The sequence below is a fragment of the Carya illinoinensis genome, chromosome 6, assembly GCF_018687715.1.
Source record: "Carya illinoinensis cultivar Pawnee chromosome 6, C.illinoinensisPawnee_v1, whole genome shotgun sequence".
NCBI lineage: Eukaryota > Viridiplantae > Streptophyta > Magnoliopsida > Fagales > Juglandaceae > Carya > Carya illinoinensis.
Genome location: NC_056757.1, coordinates 22040243 through 22055791, shown reverse-complemented (window position 1 = coordinate 22055791; position 15549 = coordinate 22040243). Strand labels below are relative to the sequence as shown.

Below are 15549 nucleotides of genomic sequence, written 5' to 3'. Positions count from 1 at the left end.
TGTTGACTCGATAAATCCTTAAAGATTAGTTATAGTCACCCCTTGCAAATTTGAGGGGGATATTTTTTATAAGGGGGGAGGATGTGATAGCCTAGGCCCAAGGGTGATTTAACACAAGGCCCAAACCCAAGTCTAATTTCATGTACCAAAGCCCATCTTGTATACCCCTAACCCTAAACACATTTCCCACACTTGCTTTTCATGCTTTTCTGTTCTCTATACAGTCAAAGTCATCACCCACCCTCCACTTTGTCCTGTACTTCTATCGCTGCCACACACCTAAGCTCCTCTACCTCAAAGTCGTCTCCCTTAGGTTTCTCCCTCCTCACTCACTCACTCTCTCTCTCTCTCTCTCTCTCTCTCTCTCTCTCTCTCTCTCTCTCTCTCTCTCTCTCTCTCTCCTTCTATTTTTTCATCTTCACAGCATCATGCTGCCATCCTCTATCCCAGGTTTCTGCCATTGTACATCATCACTAAGCCCATCCCTCTACCCATCACACGCATTCTCATTCCCTCACATTTTCATCTTCTTTTCTCATTCTTGCTCTCTATTTTCTCTCTCTACCTTGATGCACCACTGTGTCATAGCGGCCACCTCTACCCCTGGTTCTTTCATTAGCATCAGTAAGCCCTCTCTCCTCTTATCTCTTGATCTCATTCTTTGTCCTCTCAATCTCTCTTTTTGTGTCTCTCGTCCTCCATTCCTCTTTGTTAGGATTTCTACCATCATTGTTTGCAACCACGACCACGACACATACACACACCATTGTAGAACCCCACTTCTAGCTCACCTTTGCCACCCAAAAACTCTCTCTTTCTTACCCTATCGGAAAGTTTGGTTGTATGGGGTTTTGAAAACCCTAGCCACCATTGGCCCACCTTGCAGTGCCTACCATAGCAGGCTCTCCTCCCTTTCAATTTCACGGTCACCCTTAGACCTCCCTCTTACCTCCTTCTCGCTCTCTCTTTCCCTTCCTTTCACCCTCTCTTTTTGGACCCCTCGCGGGCACCATCATCAACATCCTTCACTCCTTAGCACCCTCTATGTTTCCCCTACATCAAACAATTCTTCCCACCTCTTTCTCCCTTTTTGTGAGTCACAACTATGATGCCCCAGCCATGCTGACTACCGCCACCACACCACCTCACGGTAATAAGCCTCTTTGGCTATTGGGGTTGGCTTTGTTCTCCTCTCTCTCTCTCTCTCTCTCTCTCTCTCTAGATGAGTCACGGTACTTATCAGCGAGTCACTATGGTGACCCTCAACTACTCTGACCACCACTGCCAAGTCAACCGGTCACCCAACCCCCTCCCCCATGTTTCCCCACACTATCTCTCTATCTCTCTAGCTCTTTGTCCCACTACATGCACACACTACCTCTCATTGCCCGAGATATCCACTCGATGCCTAGAAGGACCACCACATCACTGTTGAGGGTAACGCCCATGACTAGTTGCTAAGTTGAGACTTTTTGTTCACCCAGAAGGTCGCCTCCATGCTATAAGTAATCCTCGAACTAACCATTAAAATAACTATTGTTAGAAAACTTTGAAATTGTGTATCGTTTAGTCTAGTTGTGAATATGTGTGGTGGCCAAGGGCTCTTGTGGAGCGTTGGGATTGAACTGTAGTTGATTGTAATTCTATGTGGTGGCCGAAGGCCCTATGGAGCATTGGGATTAAAAATTATAGTTTGGGTGTGATGTATTGGAATTGTTTGTACAGTTTAAATATTGGGCATTTTATAATAAATATTTTTGTTACTCTACCACTCTAGCATTAAATGTTGCTTTTTTTGCTTCATTGTATTTGATACCTATCATTGATATCCTTGTAATTGGACTCTAGTTTTGTGTGGGTAAACTATGGTTTGTAAAACTATTGGGTTTTTGTGTCAAACGATTTTGTGGGTGCACGCATATCACAACCCCAAGTCGAGATTGAGTATTGTCTTGGTAGATTTCCTTTGGTCACTCAAGAGGCATAAAACTGAATGACCTCCCTTAGGTTGTCATCGGGTGACAATGGGCTCAAATGAGATGGTGACATTCACAAGTCGACATCGTTACCTCTCTGTTGGTGGAAGCTAGAGGTAGTTTGGCCACAAATGTGCTAGGCATGGAACTGGGCATCGCTTGTTATGAAATCATGTGCATGATCATGACAAAGGGAGCGAGAGCTTGTGGATGGTCCATAGGGTAGACTATCGTGCATATCTTAATTTAAAACGGATGTTTTCAAAACAAAAATGTGGTTTTTGGGTGTGTAATGTCTTGTGTGTAAATTGGTGCATACTTGAGTTCGATAAATTGCAAATGTCAACCATCATATTTCTTTGTATTTATGTTTGCATAATTTCTCATTTTCCACCTATATGTATTTTTAAGCATTGGTCTTAGTTCTACTTACTAAGATTTTGCGAAATCTTATTGTGGTGTCCTCACACGTGTTTTCTATTACGCTGAATTGTAAATTTTGATGTAGAGGATTGGTATGAATTATGTGGAGGTCCGGCTTCCCCAAAGGAGTGAGAATTGGGGTCATTTTCACATTTTTTTATTAAGTGTATTTTTAGCCGTTTACTATTATGAGACGATTGAACTAATTTTCTCGTCTATGGTTGAAGATTTAGGACTTATGAATTATTTGGAAGGTGATGTTTTAACTTTTCTAGAACTGTTAGATTTAATGTGTAACAGCCCGCTAGAAATTCAATTATGGAATTTCTATTGATTTTAGGAACCTCGTGAAGACTCTATAAGTTTTCACGAATCCATTAATCATATAGGTTTTAGTCTAACTACATAGTTAGTGTTATTACTCATTATAGTATCAGAAGTGTGTTTTTGATTATTAGAGATAGTTAGAAGTGTCAAAATGTATTATGGTTTGTGCCATTAGACTCGGAGGGTCATTTAAGGTCTTATGGCGCCATAACACTTTTTCATATTTTTGGACGAAACATCTGTTCAAAACTGTAGATATTATTGGATAAAAATATCTTGAGCTAAATTTTGTGGATATTTTGGATAAAAAAATATCTTAAGCTAATTTTGTGGATATTATTGGATGAAAATATTTTAAGCTAATTTCGTGGATGTTATTGGGTAAAAATATCTTGAGTTGATTTTTATAGATATTATTAGGTAAGAGAGTCCTACACTCCACTCTCACTCCGGGTAAGAGAGTCCTACACTCCACTCTCACTTCGGGTAAGAGAGTCCTATACTTAACTCTCATTTCAGCCTCATCTCTTCCATATCTCATCCATAAGTATCTCCAGCCACCCCTTCCCACAAAATTATTTTCATTTACACTTTCCATTGAAAGAATACCAAAACACTCTCTCTCGGACAGCTTTTAGGTGTTCTTTTGCACGCCCATTTCAAAACTTTTGTAAGTATTTTATCATAAAATTTCCTTCATATAAGTTGTTCCTGTTTGAGTCTAGTTTACGTGGATATCTTATTCATCCCATTTGAAGATCATTTGGTCAGTCAAATATTGTGTAAACTATAGAAAGGTCATTCTAGGAGATAAACTGGAGAATATGTTGTAGTTTGAAGTTTTTGACCAAGCTAATGGATAGATATTGGTCCGAAATTTTTATGAAGTATTGTTAACATGTGTATATGATTATTGGTTGAGGATTTTTGCATGATTAAAGGTTTTGATGAAAGATGTTTTCAGATTTAAAAACTTAGAAACTGGAAGAAGAAAAACAGTTTCTGTTTTGAGAAAGTTTAACTCTTTGGTGGTCTAAACCTATTCTAATAACTTTCATAATTTTATTGGAGGATCCTAAGCATCTTATATACATGTTATATTATTATTTTGAAGATATTTGATCTTAGTTTCAAAGATATGAAATTTTATGCAAATAGATATTCAGATAAGCCAAAGTGTGGATGTTCTTGGCTAAATTTATGTTTTGGTTAATTTCTAACCATGTGATCTTGAATTAGAAGCTTATATATGTTTTAGGACATCTTTTTAAACCATGTGATGATTTGGTTTGAAGATCACATATTTATAAATCATAGATCAAAATGTTGATTAAAACAAGTTAGAAAACAAAAATCAATGGAAATAGCATATAAGAATTTCGGCCCTATGAAGTTTTAATAGTTGTGATTAATTTTAAATTTTTCTAAATTGATATTTGAATTGAGTATAAAATTTACATGAGGTATGTAAATTTTGGTGACATCTGGAGTTATTATGCAAAATCCTTAAGTTATGGGTAAAACGGTCATTTTCCTACATGCAGAGAGTAAAATGGAAATTTTACTCTTTAAGTTAGTATTTTTCATATTTTAATTTATTAGTGATTTAATGCTAACATTTAGAATCACTAATTACAGTTCCTCGTGATCGCGCTTAAGGTTTTATAAGAAACGCGGAGATCGAGGTAAGTTAGCTTTTAACTTACTAGCAATCTACTGTGTATGTGTGCTAAGTAAAGGAATTACAGTGTATATATGTGTATTATCATATATGTCATGCCATACCAAGTTATCACGTAATTGTCTATTATACAGAATTTATTATGTCATCAATTTTTATCTGTTACATAATATATTCTATCATGTATTACTGTACATTACAAGTACGTCATGCTAAGTATGCCATCTATTACATGTATGTCAAGTCATTCAATATTCACTGTTGCAAGTATGTCATGTTAAATATGTTACGCCACGTTACGAAATGTTTCTATCTCAAGTTGGTCATGTATTTCAAGTTATGTTCAAGTCACGTTATGTTACGTCAGGGCTTCAGTCATTTCGTATTCCAGTCACGTTTCATCTTGAGTTTGTATAGAATACATGGGGCCAAAACAACTGTGGAGTATTTATTTTTCATGTTAAGTCAAGTTTCAGAACAAGTTTATGATAAGTCAAGTTTCATATCATGTTCATGTTAAGTCAAGTTTCAGAGCAAGTTCATGCTAAGTCAAGTTTCAGACCAAGTTCATGTCAATTCAAGTTCAGTTCATGTTTCAATTTAAGTTATGTCAATTATGTTATGTTGTACGCCAAGTTATGCTTTAATTACTTATGAATTTGATTATGCAATTATGCTTTTATTGTCATCCATGCATCATTAACTTGTGTGGAAGTTTTTTGTTAACTTGCTGAGATTTGTAATTAAATCTCACAGTGGTAGTCCCAACTACCATTCCTCCTGAATGGTAGATCTTGTTACAGGATCTGAAGGAGAATCAGGAGCTGACCAACTAGACACAGTTGACTGAGCGACGATGCGACTCAATGTTAATATAGTAGTTAACGTAAATTACTAGTTGTACGATGGAGTTGCATCTCCAGTACTTTTTAGATCATAAGCATTTTGGACTAGTGTTATGATCTTAGATGTTCAATGGGTCTTTATATATGAAGTATGTTTTAAGCATTTGGGATATTTTCAATTTGGTGCATAGTATTGCTAAAGAAAAATTTACCCCCTGTGAATATTGCATAATGTTAGATACATGTTAGGAACATTGCATCTTATATGTCATGAACGGGGGCATGTAACCTTGTGTTGTATGTCTCGACGCTTCAAATGTCCGTCCAATCTCAAACGGAATTTGGGGGCGTCACATAATGACTGCCTGTTTTATTTTTCAGCTGCGAATTAACTACACCATTTTATTGCATGTACATACACACTTTCTTGTCACATTGTGCTAGGCATGTATGACTCAAGTGGCCAGCCTCTTAGCATCCTGACTTTCACCCAAACCCAAGGGGGGTTGAGGGTGCCACGTGTTTTGAAGTTGTAAGGATTGGTCCATACTTAATTCGTTTAATTTCTAAGTGGTATATATATATATATATAAATATATTTTAGGAAAAGGACGGTACTACAATTTTATTGATAATCCTCACTTATGGCAGAAAACTACTATGGTTAGATCCGAACACCTAGGGGTTACATATAATCATAAAATCCAAACCCATGTATTAGAAATAGTAATAATAAAAGGCTAAACACTACAAAAAGTCTTGAATTACACATAATAATGACAACCACATCAAAAAATACTTGTAAAAAAAACCAAATAAAATAAAGACGAACAAAATAAAAGAACAAACCTGTGAAAATTGCTATCTAAGTTGAATTACATGTAACCCAGGTTGATCGATTCAAATAGCTCCTAGAATGTCTTTTGGGATACTATTGTGATTAGCAAAAAAAATATCATTACCATTAGTAGCCATCTTGGCTTATTTGTAGGCTACGTGGTACGTTTCCCAAAAAGAATGAGAGATCCTTATCACCATCGATCGAGCCTTCAATTTAGTCTCAGGCCAATACTTGTGACTCCTCTCCAAGGGACTTGGTCATCCCACTTCCACCACTTGACCACCAGCTTAGAATCAGTTTCAACTTCCATATGCATTATATTCATATGTACACATAAATTAAGACCATCCAAGAGGTCGCGAATTTCAGCATTATTATTGGAACTTATGTCATAGTATTGGGCAAAAGCTAATATCATGTGACCATCCACATTCCTAAGGATACCTCCACATTCGCTTCTTCCAAGATTCCCGAGACTACTCCGATCAACATTGAGCTTAGCATAACTCTATGCTGTCGCATCCATTTCAAGATCTGAATAGTCGTTTTCTTGATAAGAATTGTCATTTATCCTATTTGTTCCAAAACCACACTATCAGAACACTTGATAAAACGTTTATTTGTCCTGTTGTGTAGAATTTGAGATAGCAAATTCTTTATTTTATAGCACACTTGCTCCCTAATTTGAACAACCCCCTCCATGTGAGCTTTACATTTGTATAGCCAGAGGAACCGGCTGATTAAAGAAGGAAGAATACTAATCACAACACTGATCTGTGATACCACCTAAGTTTTGGATAACAATTATTGTATTTTACCACCCCATATACTATTTAGCCAAAAATTCAAACCCAAACCAAACTCAAAAAATACCAGACATGAGCAAGAAGCTCTCCCAAAAGAAGCGAATGGTCCAAAGATTCAAAAGCAACCACTTTACAACATTCACATTTAGAGGCCATAGATATATTCAAATTCATAATATTCTGGTCAAAAGTTAAACCTTTGTACATACATTTCCATATGAAAGTAGAAATCTTACTGGTAAGTAAGCTATGCCAGATCCATTTAACCCACGATACTTTGGCACCTTGTACATAAGTGAATTTCCAAGTTGACGATGTAGAAAACTTACCATTTTGTTCAACTCTTCAAATGGGAATATTGGCACCTAAGGAAATGTTGATGTTTTGTAACTTTAGTTCCTTAAAGTTAGAGAGGGATCTGTAATGTCCTAGAGTTCACCTAGAATTCCCAAGGAAGACAAATTCTCAAACCAAAAAGACATCTTGCGTTTATTGATGATCCATCAAGTGCCTATAAGAACCAACCTCACCAACGCCTTCAAAGCTTTCCAGATATGCGATTCATAGGAGCATGGACGGAGGAGGAAATGATGATGTTGAACTTTACATTTGGCTCAAAAAAATATTGCCCAAAGAGAGTCTCCATATAGAAACTGCCAGATAAATTTCAAATGAATGGCTTTTTTCATGTCTTCCAATTTATGTATACTGAGTCCACCTTCTTCCCTAAGCATACAAACTTTATCCCATGCCACCCATTTCTTTTTCTTCTTACCATCCTTGCTGCTCCATAGGAAATCAGCAAATACATGATTTAACTTGTAAAGAACACTGTGAGACATATTTAGCACTACTAAAAGATGAATAGGCATATTGGACAACCCATGCTTCAATAATACAAGTCTACCCCCATAGAGAGTAAGGCTCCTTTCCATGAGGCTAATTTCTTTTTCACTTTTTGAATTAATGACTCAACATGAGTGGCTCATGTACTACCTGTACAAATTGGGGTGCCCAAATATAAACAATGAAAGGAACCCTCATGAAAGCTTGTTTGGAAAAATACATAACAGATTTGGTGTGATTTACCTTTTGACCAGAAATATTTTCATAGAGCTGTAATGTACACACCTTAAGAGATTTTTTGGATCCATTCAAAAATATCATAAGATCATTATCATAAAGAAGATGTGAAATTCAAAGGCAGTCTTTGTGAGTTTTGTAATCAAGCATATTACCATCTGCAACACTCTTATATATTATGCAAGTGACTCAAAACTTCGTCAGCGATGATGAATAAATAATAAAGGACAATGGATGCTCTCATCCCAATCCTCATGAAGATGGAGAATAACCTTTAATAGTGCCATTCATGAAAATGAAGAAATAAGGGGTGGTAATACAATTTGAGATCAATTGTCTCAATTTTGTAGAGAATCTCAATACTTGTAAAACTTCCAAAATAAAACTAAATTCGAGTCGATCATATGTTTTAGACATATCCACCTTAATCATCACATTGCTGCATTGTACCTTGGAATTAATGCTATGTAACATTTCCTGAGCAACTGTAATATTTTCATGTATGTTATATCCTCTAATAAAAGCCCCTTGCTCTTTTGAAACAACTTTTGCAAGAATAGGATTTAGTCTGTTAACTATAATCTTGGAAACGACTTTGTAAATCACAGAACACAGACTAATAAGCCTGACTTTAGCAAAACTTGATGGCTTTTCCTCCTTAGGAACGATCACAATGAAAGCGGATGAATAAAATTGAGGAAGTGGAGTCCCACTAAAAACATTTGTAGCTGTTTCAACTAGATTTTCCTTAATGACATCCTAGCAATGCATAAAAAAATAATATCCAAAACCATCAGGTCTAGGACTATTGTCTTTTGGAATATCAAATAAAGCTCTATTTACTTCCTCCAAGATTGGACTTTGACATAATAAATCATTTTCCTCACCTGTGATGATGGCTTGGAATAGATCCTTCCAAATATTCATGTGTTGAACCCCTTCTGTGCTTAAAGCAGCCTGAAAATAATGAATAACTTCTTCATGAATCTCTTGAGAGGAGTTAAGAGACGTTCCATCTTCAAAAAGTATCTGCTGAGGCATTCCTCTATTTATTTTAACTTGTAAAGTAGCATGGAAGAATTTAGAATCTGAATCCCCTTCTTTAAGCCATCTCACTCGAGATTTTTGTTTAAGGAGAGTTTCTTCTTGAAGCAAAAAAAGCAAAAGCTGCTCAAGCTCCTTTTGTTTAGAATCAAGTAGCATCTCAAGATCATCACTATCCTTAATCATCATTTGAGCTTCTAGCTTATTGATATCATCTTCAGTATTCTGTACATGACTATCCACTCGATCAAAAATCTCTTTATTCCAGGTTCTGAGAATCAGTTTCAACCTTTTAACTTTAGTAGCGAGTTTCAGAAGACCTCCCCCATATATAGGTTGATTCCAATTATCTTGGATAAGTTGATCAAACATCGTGTGATTGCACCACATCCTCATAAATCTGAACATAGGAGGGTCATATCTAGGGGTTGTCTCTTTGGCTCGAATAATAAGGGGACTATGATCAGAGCATGTTCTAGCCAAAATGGAGGTATAATTTGAGGGAAATCTACTGACAATCTGTGGGAGACTAGATGCCTATCAAGCTTGGCCCATATCTGTGCTATCCCCTCACGCCCGTTGCACCATGTATATTTAGAACCTTCAACAGTAGGTTCTAACTAACTGCAATTCTTAGGAAAGTTATTAAAATAATCTATTACCACTTGTGGTTTAGCTCACCCCGCTATCTTATCATAATTACTCCTTATAGAGTTAAAATCACCACAAAGCATCCAGTTTGGACTCCACAATGAGACTTTTTGTAACTCAATCTAGAGCTGCCTTCTATCTAAATATCCATAGCTAGTATAAATAAAAGAGGCCATAGATGACATTGGACCACAAGTAATAACTTCAGTAATGGCTTGTTGATGAATCAAAACAGGAGAAAATAAAATATCATCCTGCCATATTAACCAAATCTTACCCAATTAATCTTCATTGGATAAACAATTCTGCATATTCAACTTCTTGGCTATTTCTTTGACCTTACTAAAAGCATAAGATAGCACATATGGGCCATCTTACTAAGAAATTCATACTCGTGTTCTACAAGTTTCCATCTCAAATTATCAAAATTTGTACGTAAATAAAAGCTGTGATCTTTTAAATGCTTTGTGATTCAAATCCACAAAACATAAGATAGCACATATTTATAATTAGAAGGTGAAATTTATATCAGCTTCCCCTCGTAAATTCCGCTTGCAACTGATCATTGATCATTATAAGCTTGCATATAGTTGGAGTTGTTTCTACATGTATTGCATTTTCATGCTATATTTTTCCCATCCCTCGATGGAACAGGTAAACGTCTCTATCAAATTAAGAAACAAAAACGACATCATGTTCATTTTTCAATGGTTTTTTTATTTTTGGATAAGTAAGAAGCTAGCTAATATTTATCATTATGATACCAACTCTGCTACGTGTTGAATCTGGAGAAGACTGAAAGCTTCACGTTCTAGAGCTATCCTTTTCTTAATTCCTTCTTTCTTGATTTTTTTCCTCATTTACTTTCTTGCACCGGCCAACCATGATCTGATGCAGACAGTGTAGCAACCATGCATGCATGCATAAAACTAAAAATTTCTGAAATATACAGTCTGCATGATGACCAGATTCTAGACGGCCGTGAAAGGATGGCGTAAAGAATCTAAATATATTGTTTTGGTTCAAACGACGGGGTTAGTGATTAAGAAAAGAAATCATGAAATATTTAATTTATTTCTTCCATTTTTCTTTTTCTTAAGCATGACTTTGTTCCTCAAGGAGAGAGGCCTCCAGGTCGGAGATTAACCAGAACACGTAATATGTTTGAAAAACTACCCAAGTACCTGCGTAATATTGGGAGGTTTGGATACTCAAATCATTTCAATTTATCTCATCTTCATCTCATCTTAATTCACTATTCAAATCTTATCATACTCAAACTACTTAGCTACTATTTATAAATTATCTTGCTACTATTTAAAATATTTCATCTCATCTCATTTTCTAAATATGCATTAAATACATGAATACCCAAATCCCTTTTAACACTAACTGCATTTCCCGCTTAAATTCCAATTATTCAATATATGATCACTGAGAAATGCATTTGCCAAGCATGTGGATTATGGGCGGGCAACCACTTCACCTCGCTTATTCCCAGCGTTTCTTGTGTGCCAAGGGCGCCTCAATATAAATTAAAGCATACGGTAAATTTAAATAAATCATTCGTAATTATAATATATTAAAATATAAATTATTGTATAAAATATTTTTAAAATTTTTAATAAAATGAAATATTATTTAAAATATTTAAATAATTTTTTGAATTTATATTTAAAATAAGATCTCAATGAACATTTTGAGTCTCAATTTAGCAAGATCTTTAAAAAGTTATTTAAAAATATAAATAATCCATCGTATTAAATATTAAATTTAGTATTACGTTACCTTGCACATATTGAAAAATATAAAAAAATATTTAAAATTTTTTTTAATGAAATGATTTTTATTTTTTATAAAACAAAATAAGAAAAAATCCAGTTGTATAGAGTGAGGGCTTAGGCGCAAAAGCCTAATTACCTTACCATTGACCCGGCCCTCGCGGCTCCACTATCCTTTGTTTATTTTTTACTCTTTCTTCTGGAAACCCACATCGATCATACAGGACATGCATGCATGGCACAGAAAACGGCATTAACTTAAACGTTGACTGTAGAGTACTTTAACACGGAATGGCTCTGATCAGTACTTTGACATCTTCTCCCTCGTATATATAGAGCTTAAGTTCCATTGCTCCCTTAATACATGATCAAACACACATGTACCATATGTAAAATAATTACCTGTCCTAAGACTTATTAAATGGTATAGGCTCTGAATTCGAACATTTACTCTATACTCTATCTTATATAATTAAATATTCTATATATAAAACTTATTTACTGAAAATGGTCTAATTCACATGGAGTGATCATAGAGAGTGTTAAGATATAAATTAAATAATAAAATTTATCTTTTTTCATAAGTTTAAATTTTTATTAAGACAAGTGATCGATGATTTCACAACATCACTTTGATGTACATTGAGAATTAAAAATATTTACGTTTTATAATTTTATATTGAAAAGTCATCTTGCATGAAAACTCGTTCCACAAGTTTGCTTGCATATTGTCTTATATTTAATGCTGTCACTCAAGCTTGTAAACTGGCCAATACGAGGGCTTAACCATTCAGACAGGAAAGTATAGTCTAAGGAGCTAAATCTTTGATTGATTCTCACAGGACCCCTATATAACTATGCTGGCCAAGGTATGGCTTTCCATCACGGACGCATGCAAGCTGCCCACCGGCCAATAATTTCCCCTTCACTTCCCAACAAAACTCTCCTTGGACGGTATCTTGCTAGCCTGCATTATTGATCACTACCAAAACAATGGCAGTACTTGATGTAGAAGTTATCGCCAAAGACACCATCAAACCTTCTTCACCGACCCCAGACTACCTCCGTCGTTACAACCTCTCCTTCATTGATCAAATTACACCTCAAATTTTCATGCCTTTTGTTCTCTTTTACCCGAGAGATTCCAATGCCGATCTCAACAACATAGATTGCCAAGACAACATCAAGACGTCCTTGTCCAAGGCGTTGACACTGTTTTACCCGTTGGCAGGACGGGTGAAGGACAACTCTCATGTTGATTGCAACGATGAGGGTGTCCACTATGTGGAAGCCAAAACCAACTGCAATCTTTATGAATTTCTTGAGGACCCGAACCTAGATGACCTCAACAAACTCCTGCCATATGAACTGGATGATGTTAATGAACTGGCCTTGGCTGTCCAAGTTACCTCCTTCAGCTGTGGTGGGATCGTGGTCGGTCTGGTTTTTGCCCACAAGGTTTCAGATGCTTCCTCATTCTTCTCGTTCCTCAACACTTGGAGTGCTCTTGCTTGTGGTAGCAATGATATAACTAATCCTCGATTCGAATCTGCCACGATATTTCCACCGGAGACATTTCCTAGCTACAGTCCAAGTAGAGGGATTGCAAAGAATAAAATTGTTTTAAAGAGATTTGTCTTTGACTCGTCTGCTATATCGGCTCTTAGAGCCAAATATAGCACTAACAACACAAGCATTGAATACCCACACCCAACTCGCGTGGAGGCCTTATCGGCTTTCATAGTTGATCGCTTCTTGGCTGCCACTGAAGAAGAAGCAGACACCAACAGGGTATGTACCCTATTTCACATAGCAAACCTACGCACGAGGATGGACCCACCGCTTTCAAACAATTTTTTTGGAAATATGAGCTTGTCCACAGGTTCGGTAATCTCTAGGAAAACAGGGAATGGCTTTCATGATATTGTCATTCCTATGAGAGATGCCATAAAGAAAGCTGACATTGATTATGTGAAAAGCTTCCGGGAGAATGGTGCGTCCTTGAGTTTTATGAGAGAGAATGCAGAAAGATTCAAGAAAGGAGAAGTTGCTTCGTTAGCCTTCACCAGCTTGTGCAGGTTTCCTATATATGAAATCAATTTTGGCTGGGGGAAGCCTATATGGGCTGGCTCAGTTAGAATGCTATACACGAATCTGGTTAGTTTCTTCGACACCAAATCAGGAAATGGAATAGAGGTATGGATTAACTTGGACGAGAAGGACATGGCTAAACTTGAAGTCGATAAGGAGCTCCTGGCACATGTTTCGTCAACCAAAGTTTCCGAAATTTAGATTGTTACCTAATTGGATTGATCTTCAAGATTGTCAACGTACAAAGTGCGATACAATTTAGAAGTTCGATCCTCTTTTTCTTTTTCTTTTTTTTTTCCTTTTTTTTTTTTCATGTTTATAAGGACAATGTAGTTTAATGCTTGCTACATGTTCTAGATGTCCCAGCCTGCTGCCTCTGATGTATCTTTTTCAATTTATTTTTCCTCTTTCAAAAAGGTTTGGAGTAAGTTCCTAATGCGATAGGTATTATGGGGATATTTACTAATACTTTCTTTCATGCACAAGTAATGAGATTTTCAAGTAGAAAAACAGCTCGCAAGGTATATATTATGAGAAATTTAAGTGATTCCACTTGAATAAAATCCGTTGGTGAAGACAATTACTAATGAAAATATAAAGACAACCATGTTGCATGTATGGCCAGCTAGCTTGACTTCTTCCATGCCAGGGATCAATTTCTTTCTTTTTCTTTTTCTTTTCCTTTTTTTTTTTTCCTAGATGGAAATCAATATCATTGATCAAGAAAGCATTACAAACATTTATCAAGCCATATAACTTAAGAAATAAAGTCTGGAATACAATCCCACCACATCTCTAAAGTTTCAACATTTCAAGCATAACAGGCTAGTCTATGAGTAGCTTCATTTCCTAGCCTATTTAAATGCTGAATTTTGTATTCACCAAACAAAAGTAAGAGTTTTTTTGTTTTTCTCATGAGATTCCCTAGCATTGATGAAGAATCTACTGCAATTTTTAGCTCTGTAGCTATAATCAATAGACAATCACTCTCAAGTATAAGCTTCTGGATACCCATATTTGCACATAGTTGAAGACCTCTGAATATTTCCAGTACCTCGGTATCCTCTAGATTAGCAACTTCATTCTCCACCTTACTAGCAACCAAGACGTTGTCTCCATTCTCATTTCTTAGAATAGCCCCAACTCTAGCTCTGTGCAGATCACTAAACATTGCCCCATCATATTGAGTTTTAGAAAACCTGTAGGAGGAGGTTTCCAACAGCAATAGGTCTTGGTCTTGTTGTTACACAAAGACTTGCCTTCTGTGAACATTCTCAATGATAAAGCATGTTCGATTACCTGTCTAGGCTCAATGCAAATTTTATCATTCACCATCTTAATTATTCTAAACCAGAAGCCCCAAGCTATCAAGAAAAATACTATCAGTTCTTCAACTTCCTCAATCTCCTTCACTTTCATTCATAATTGACAACTCGTTGTTCATTTCTCCTATAATAGACATTGAACTACTCCAATAATCCTTTATATTAGGACAATAAAATAAGGAAAATGATAAACACATTATATTTTACAACATTTTACACAACAATATTTAAAATGAGGGGTATTTTTGTAAATTACCTTATAAAATTAACATCACTTTACAAAAATACCCTTATTTTACAACATGTGTTGTGTAAATTGTTGTGAAATATGTTATATGTATATCATTTCTCATAAAATAACACGAGGCAAATCTTCTAATTTTTATAAATTGTATTGAGTGGGTAACCTTCCTTGCAGGCTCTCTATGCAAACATCTTGACTTTGTTGGGAATTTTCATCTTCTATAGAGCCTGATGTTTGCGATAGAAGAGCACTCACCTAGGTTATTTTTTTATCTTCTTTCTCATTAATTAATCTGTAAGCACTCCTAACACTGAATTTCCCACTTCTTTCTTGTGTCCATATCCACTTATCTAGCTCACTCCTAGACAAATTATGATTTTCAGTATATCTTAGGCTACTTTTGGATTGAATAGAGCTCTTATCTTCTCCAT

General features: G+C 35.8%; 1 protein-coding gene across 1 annotated transcript; it reads left to right on the top strand.

Annotated features, from left to right (window-relative positions):
* Window positions 1–12269: 12269 nt before the first annotated feature.
* Window positions 12270–14015, top strand: LOC122313831 (stemmadenine O-acetyltransferase-like). The gene has a single exon (XM_043129084.1). It carries the CDS (start codon window positions 12452–12454, stop codon window positions 13748–13750), a length of 1299 nt encoding a protein of 432 aa, XP_042985018.1. The 5' UTR covers window positions 12270–12451; the 3' UTR covers window positions 13751–14015.
* Window positions 14016–15549: the final 1534 nt, after the last annotated feature.